Source organism: Doryrhamphus excisus, linkage group LG2 (genome assembly GCF_037039965.1).
Source record: "Doryrhamphus excisus strain RoL-2023G ecotype Guam linkage group LG2, RoL_Dexc_Guam_v1.1, whole genome shotgun sequence".
Lineage (NCBI taxonomy): Eukaryota > Metazoa > Chordata > Actinopteri > Syngnathiformes > Syngnathidae > Doryrhamphus > Doryrhamphus excisus.
In genome coordinates, this window is record NC_136358.1 from 9,307,501 (window position 1) to 9,315,310 (window position 7,810).

General features: G+C 44.0%; 2 protein-coding genes across 3 annotated transcripts in view; one reads left to right on the forward strand and one right to left on the reverse strand.

Moving 5' to 3' along the window:
* The window catches only part of rela (RELA proto-oncogene, NF-kB subunit a), a 10,516-nt gene extending 6,797 nt beyond the window's left edge, over positions 1–3,719 (forward strand). Inside the window, exons 8-11 of the mRNA XM_078797265.1 lie at positions 1,240–1,455; positions 1,527–1,607; positions 1,694–1,774; positions 2,044–3,719. Coding sequence (XP_078653391.1) covers positions 1,240–1,455; positions 1,527–1,607; positions 1,694–1,774; positions 2,044–2,819 — 1,154 coding nt within the window. The 3' untranslated portion in view covers positions 2,820–3,719. The remainder of the gene's footprint in view (positions 1–1,239; positions 1,456–1,526; positions 1,608–1,693; positions 1,775–2,043) is intronic.
* lg2h11orf68 (linkage group 2 C11orf68 homolog) lies at positions 3,718–7,516 on the reverse strand. 2 transcript variants are annotated; one of them, XM_058066303.2, is made up of 2 exons: positions 7,355–7,516; positions 3,718–7,106 (listed from the first exon to the last, which is right to left on the reverse strand). In XM_058066303.2, exon 2 carries the CDS (start codon positions 7,083–7,085, stop codon positions 6,336–6,338), a length of 750 nt encoding a protein of 249 aa, XP_057922286.2. In that variant the 5' UTR covers positions 7,086–7,106; positions 7,355–7,516; the 3' UTR covers positions 3,718–6,335. The 2 variants fall into 2 exon arrangements, with proteins under 2 accessions (XP_057922286.2, XP_078653394.1); XM_078797268.1 differs by having other exon boundaries at positions 7,347–7,504.
* Positions 7,517–7,810: the final 294 nt, after the last annotated feature.

Genomic DNA, 7,810 nt, shown 5'->3' on the forward strand with positions numbered 1-7,810 from the left:
ATCCGACTTGCAAGTCATGTTGCCAGTTTGTATGCTAAAAGTTGAAATACTTAGAAAGCAACTAGCTGGCCGAATTCAAACCTGTTCTAGCAGTTTCTTATATACTTCTGGAAATGAGCTTAGAATGTGTTGGCAAATGACAAAAACTGTCAAAAATGTTGCAGTTTATGTATATGCATACAAGGTTACGTTGAGTATCTTGTATAAGTACGTAACGTCCTTACAGGAAAAAGTCATTGTTATTTGCTTAGCCTTCTAACAGTCACACACATACACACGTGGACAAAATTGTTGGTATCCCTCAGTTAAAGAAAGAAAATCCCACAATTCTCACTGAAATCACTCGAAACTTACAAAAGTAACAATAAATAAAAATGTATTGAGAATTAAACAATCAAAATCAACAACAGCAGTGTTCAAATCCAACACAAAGACATCTCTCTGTCCATCTTCTTAACAACACTTGACCTCATTCGCCATCGCATTACCGTGAGGCACATTCAGAGACACTTTGAACTACGAACCGCAACGCCACTAAAAACATTTTTTTGAAAAAAAGTTGGAAAATTACAATAGTGTTGTCAATACTTGCAAATCTAGCCTATAGCGAAGTTCAGAGGATTTGCATGAGAGACATGCAAAGATTTTTATTTTTGTTGAAATTTTCATTTCATTTGGAGAAATTATACAGTATGCTAAATATATGTAATCGTCTCCTGTTCTTTATTTTTCATTCATTCATTCATTTTCTACCGCCTTTTCCTCACGAGGGTCGCGGGGGGTGCTGGAGCCTATCCCAGCTGTCTTGGGGCGAGAGGCGGGGTACACCCTGGACTGGTGGCCAGCCAATCACAGGGCACATATATACAAACAACCATTCACACTCACATTCATACCTATGGACAATTTGGAGTCACCAGTTAACCTAGCATGTTTTTGGAATGTGGGAGGAAACCGGAGTACCCGGAGAAAACCCACACATGCACGGGGAGAACATGTAAACTCCACACAGAGATGGCTGAGGGTGGAATTGAACCCTGGTCTCCAAGCTGTGAGGTCTGCGCGCTAACCACTCGACCCCGAGTTAGTAAAATTTGTATATTTCTGACAAAGTTGAAAATGTCGATTAATCGAAATTAGTTTGTGATTGATTCATAAACTGATTAATCTGAAAATTTGTAATCATTTGACACACCAACTACGTTGACATGTAATGATAATGTGTTTCTGCTCTCACAGAGGACATTGAGGTGCGCTTCTTTCAGGACAGCTGGGAGGGAAAGGGTACTTTCTCCCAAGCGGACGTCCACAGGCAGGTGGCCATTGTATTCCGCACGCCGCCGTACCGCCACACCAACCTCACTGAGCCCGTGCGGGTTAAAGTGCAGCTACGTCGGCCTTCGGATCGCGAGGTCAGCGAGCCCATGGATTTTCAGTACCTGCCTGCTGACCGGGGTACGAGTCTCACGCTTTTCGTCCTGCAAATTTGATGTCTGGTTCTGAAGCATTGTATGTTTCTTCTGCAGATGAATACAGTCTGAGTGAGAAAAGAAAACGCACTGCTGATATGTTCCAGAATATTAAACTGGGACCTGTGCTGTCTACAGGTATGACACTTATTACACAGCACTTGAATATAGTCATTGGAGTAGTATAATGAGAATAAATGTATGTACGCCTGCCGGGGTTTCAGTGTCCATTCCACCAGACAGGCGACATATTAGTCCAGCCCGGAGGCCTGTGGCAACAAAAACTTCATCCATGGCCCAAGCTTGTGAGTGTCCTCTTCCTTGAATGTTGTTGTTGCTGAGCAATTAGGAGTCATATGCAAATTAACCATTTAGTAGATCCCTGTCATTTTCGGTAAGCCATATCCTGGTATGTTTACTATGTTAATTGTGGAGTAACATTAAACCTGTATGTGGCCCTGTTAAGCAAGTTAAACCATTAACATAACAAAATATTGTAGTATATTAGTAAAATCATGAATTATATCTGTTCTAGAGTTGAGTTTGAATGATTGTTGCCTTCTGCCCGCCACAGTGCCCCCTTGTGCCAGTGTAGCCAAACAGCAGCCGCCCCTTTCGTACATGCAGCAAAGCCAGATGTTCTCATGCCAGCCCAAAGTCCAGGCCTCTGCTTCTTCCAGCTCAGCCACCAGCCAAACATGGAAGATCATGGAGAGCTTGAACCTGGGCCCACAGCCCAAAGTCACTCCAGTGGTGACTCTCGGCATGAGCCAATCAACCGCTTCTTCCTCATCTTCCAACCAGGACTACTCCACCGTCAATCTGTCAGACCTTCAGGAGTTCTTCCCTAACATCTCCTCGGTCATCACCCAGGAGCCAGCAGCCTCAACGCAGTCGGCCAGCTCCTTCTCTTTCCAGGGTTCTCAGTTCCCGGCAGACGCGTCTATCGCTGAGGATGAGTTCCCTGACTTTTCAGAAGACCAGGCTCCAGGAACGCTGGACAGCCTAGATATGAACGACTTTGTGGACCTTCTGAAACCGGTGCACGAGAGTGGCAATGGTGCCGCCGGTCAGCAAACGGCGATGGCATCCCAGAACACTCCAGACCTGGCTGGCAACCCAGGAAGCACTTGGATGAATTATCCCAACAGCATTGTCACCCTGCTGCAGAACGAGAGCATGATGGACGTTTTATCTAACAACAACAGCAGCAGCAGCAACAGCAGAAGCCAGCGGCGGCCTGCTCTGCTGGAAGAATATGAAGACCTCATTTCAGTGGACGAGGATCATCTAATTTCCATTTTAGCCAGTGATAGCCAAGCTGGGTTTGTGTCAGGACACCCCACCTAAAATAGTCACTCACACCACTTGTGTATTTTTAGCCTCTTTTTATAAAGCTAGGAAGACATGAAGGCCACACCAGCAGACTGTTGATTTTCGGGGGTGAAACCACAAACAAGGCCTTGTTGTTTAAGTATTTTAAATAACAGGTCACTATTAATGCACAATGACTGATGGAATACTTTCATCATTACACTTCAATAAGTGTACTGTGTAGACTTACTTCCTGATTACACAAATTTGTGTACATCATCATTTACTGGTCGGAAATGACAGTCGCAATATTTACCTGCTACTACTTCTCTTCTTTTTAATACTGAATTGCAGCCACTCGAGTTATTCCCACCCCCGCCCCCACGGAGCCAAGACAGCCACTGTGGTAAGTAAACGGATGTAGTAAATGGTAAATAGATACCAAGTGACCGGCATTGAACACCCACTATTTTGGATGTTTAGTGCAACATCTAGCTACTGACATTTTGCCATACATGTCAGTGTGAATGCAATTTTGCACAAAATGCGCCAATTGAGACACAGCCAAAAGAGATTATCAGTTCTATGTTTCAGTGTGTATGTGCCTGCATACATGCTCCTCTCCCTGCAAACCTTCTCGCATGGTGTGACACAGTCTTTGGTCATTTTTTTTTTTTAGTACATTACTAGTATATCTTTGTTCAGAGGCGTACAGCCCACCTCCTCCGGTTTTGGAATCAGCATTTGCAATAAAAGTGACTAACGTTCATTAGCAACAAAGGAAGCTAACAAGCCAGCTAATTATTGAGTACCGGAAGTTGAGTTGAGTTGACTAATCAGAAGACAACACCCCTAGCATGTCAGTGAACTGCACAGCACATGTTCAACCCCAGCGCAGAAAGTGTAAACCAGGAAGTCTATGCACCCATTTTTTTGAAAAAAAATGAAGGTCTACTTTGTAAATATCTCACAAAGAAAGACTGATTTTTATCACTTATTTTACACCAAAAATGGTGGCAGCCAACCAAATCCAGAATTGTAGGTCAGGGTCGTTCAAAGTGCAGCCCAATGGTGTGGTACATTGTTAAACACACCACATGTAACAGGAAAAAGTTACATTCAAATACAAAACCCAATTTCAATGATGTTGGGACGATGTATAAATTATGAATAAAAACAGTAGAATTATTTTTCAACCTAATGTATTAAATTGAATACACTACAAAGACAGAATGTTCAAACTAGTAGACTTTGTTTTTTTGCAATTATTACCTCATTTGGAATTAGATGCGGACGAGTGGTTAGCGCGCAGGCCACACAGCGAGGAGACCCGAGTTTGATTCCACCCTCGGCCATCTCTGTGTAGAGTTTGCATGTTTTCCCTGTGGATGCGTGGGTTTCCTCCCACATTCCAAAAACATGCTAGGTTAATTGGCGACTCCAAATTGTCCATAGGTATGAATGTGAGTGTGAATGGTTGTTTGTCTATATGTGCCCTGTGATTGGCTGGCGACCAGTCCAGGGTGTACCCCACCTCTCGCCCAAAGACAGCTGGGATAGGCTGTCATGAGGATTTGCAACACGTTCCAAAAAAGCTGGGACACGTAGCCAAAAAGACTGACAAAGTTGAGGAATACTCATGAAACACCTAACTGGAACATCACACAGGTGAACAGGTGGGTGCCATGAATGGGTATAAAAAGAGCTTCCCTGAAATGTCCTTCACAAGCAAGGATTGGGTGAGGTTCACCACTTTGTGACCCGCATGAGCGAATGAACAGTTTAAGAACAATGTTTCTTAACGAACAATTGCAAGGATTTTGTAAGTTAATTCATCTTCTACAGTCCATAATATCATCAAAATGTTCCAAGAATTGGGAGAAATCTGTGCATATCAGCGGTGAAGGCTGAAAACCAACCTGTGATCTTGGATCCCTCAGGTGACACTGAAGAATGGGACAGAATTCCACAGCTTCAACAATTAGTGTCTTCAGTTCCTAAACGTTGGAGTGGTGTTAAAAAGAAAGGTAATGTAACAATGGTAAACATGCCCCCATCCCAACTTTTGTGGAACATGTTGCAGTCTCGGGCGGCATGGCGGTCTAGTGGTTAGCGTGCAGACCTCACAGCTGGGAGACCAGGGTTCAATTCCACCCTCAGCCATCTCTGTGTGGAGTTTGCATGTTCTCCCCGTGCATGCGTGGCTTTTCTCCGGGTACTCCGGTACTTCCTCCCACATTCCAAAAACATGCTAGGTTAATTGGCCACTCCAAAGTGTCCATAGTTATGAATGTGAGTGTGAATGGTTGTTTGTCTATATGTGCCCTGTGATTGGCTGGCGACCAGTCCAGGGTGTACCCCGCCTCTCGCCTGAAGACAGCTGGGATAGGCTCCAGCATCCCCGTGAGGAAAAAGCGGTAGAAAATGAATGAATGTTGCAGCCTCAAGTTTTTCAGTTATAATTATTAACAAAGTTTAGGTGTGAACATTAATGGTTTTGTCTTTGTAGTGTATTCAACTGAATATAGGTTGAAAGGGATTTGCCAATCATTGTATTCTGTTTCTATTTATGTTTAAAACAACATTCCAACTTCATTAGAATTACGTTTTATAGTTAAGAAATATTCGTTTTTTCTGCGATGACACAGATGCAGGCTGTTTTTTCTGGAACACTGGATTGGTTTTGGCCTGTTTTCACACTTAAAAAAAAAAAATCTAAATGCCTTTTCAGTATTCCCAGGGCTGATCACAACTGGACTGTTGAGGTTATCTTAAGAGCATTTTTGGCTTCATCAGTTCATGCTCAAAGAACAGCTTGGGCTTGTTTACTTTTAGAGAAGGGGTGTCAAACTTATGCCATGGAGGGCCGTTTTCTTTCCAGCCGGTCACTTTTAATGATGAACCCTCCTTTGGTTTGAGGGAAGGAGCTTGTCAATGAAATCACCTGCTGGAGAAACTGGTTGAAAAGAAAACCTGCAGTGCTTTGGCCTTCTGCCTTAATTCCATTTTGTTGTTGTTATCGTCTCCTGAAAGACTCATTTTTACGGATTTCTTTTAAATAAAAGTAGCATTAATACATTTTTAATTTTGATTTGAGTGATAATTTTACATTCAAATGCCTTAATTGCTCATATGAGAGGCCAAATGTCTGAACAGTCCAGTTGCAATTAATACCCTGAGAAAACAATGCTTTAATGAATGAGAATGCTCACAAGACTTGCAGGCTTTTCAGTATGTGGTCCTATGTGAAAAATGTTGGTTCTTATGATTTTATATATATGGATATGCACATGTGTGTGTAATATGTAATAAAAAATGTATAGCGATGTCTTGTGGTGTAATTGTGTGTTCTGGAAGTCAGATGATGGTCTTAAAGGTTCACTTTTATTTGGCAAGTATGTAGCTGTGGTCAAGTATTAAAATGAGACAAATGTAAATGCTTGGCAGGGCGTCACGCTTCAAAAATGTGCAAAGCCCACCCTGTCGATGTAAGCACTCAAGAATGCAAATGAATTTTGTGCAGGAAGAACTGGATCCACGATGCAAAGAAGCCTAAGTGACCTCCATATTGGTAACTTTGTTGATTATGTGTGAGCGCCTGGGAACACACTCCAGGTTGAATTTGCTCTCGTAGATGGTGGGACAGATCTTCCAGCGGTTGTTCCGGTAGATCCCCAGGTAGGTGTACACGTCTGGCTTGTAGACCAGAGGACACTTGACCCCTGAGGCTCGGATGTGTGCATCCAACCGTACCACGTCACTCTCGTCAGTAAAGTTGTGGTTGTAGGCGCAGATGACCTGCTTGCCACCTTTGTCAGGGTCGTGAGGACTAACCTTGACCTGGCAGATCTTGCCGTCCAGGGTGGCACGAGCCACACACTCCCATGCATGGTCTACTTTGAAGCCGCAGTCCATGTGCATGAGCCACTTGCCAGATAAGACCCCATGGTTGAGGGCCAGCTCCCTGACTGAGTGAAAGTTGACCGGCCGCCCACTAGATAGCAGCTTCTCCCAGTCCTCTTGGAGACCACTGACATCACCGCTGCTGGGGCAGTGGTCGGGGCCCAGCACGGCAATCCAGCCCACGGGGCCCACACCGCACTCCTCGTCACCATATCTGCATACTTGGGAGGGTCTGTTGCTCTCCAGCCAGCCGTCGAATTCTGACTTAGGAGTTCTTCTGGTGTCGAACACGATCCAAGGGTCCATGTCTGCAGCCATGGCCTCGGCAGCGTAAGTGTCCGCGGTAAAGGGGGACTCCATGTCACCTTCAGGCTGCGTCACAGTTTCCTCTTCCTCCATGATGCTTCGAAACTTCGGGTCCTGTTATGGAGGAAGAAATAGATGTATTTTCACAACTTAACTATTACACTACTTGAAGCACATTTTGGGAGAGAATTATATAACATTTCTTTACATCGCAGTGTCTTCTCGTCAACTCATATGCTAAGTTAGCCACGTTAGCTACTTCACCATCCCTAGTTTATAGTGAAACGCCATTGTATGACACCTTTCTACAGTCACATTTTACAAACAAAGAGACACAGAAATCGTAAACCTTACACCGTTACCTGTGCTGACACAATCGGCGACGAATAAGTCCACTCTGCGGCAAAACACGCCGGATGTTAGCAGCCCTCGACAGCTTTAGATTGCGCTTGCACACTTATGTCAGGTGTTACGGTAACAAATAAGAGCGGTGACGTACGTGAACGAGTCGAGTTTTTAAACAGTTCTTTTGAGTGACTGACACAAACTGATTCGCTCGTTTGTATTCTTGATTTATGCTTTGTTCTTGTCCACCCTTCCTTCGCGGAATTTGGGCTGTCCACAGCACGCTCCATTCAGGTTCACGCAGTCAGGGGCGGATTGGCCTTACACCGTAAGGGCCGGTGTTCAGGGCGGCAGGTGTTGAAAAGAGAAAACATGAATCACAAGGCTTCGATTAGGACACACTGGTTTAAACAAGATACTGTTTTTAATAGGTAAACATGGGACCGATGAATATATTTGTAAAGTTTCGGAGA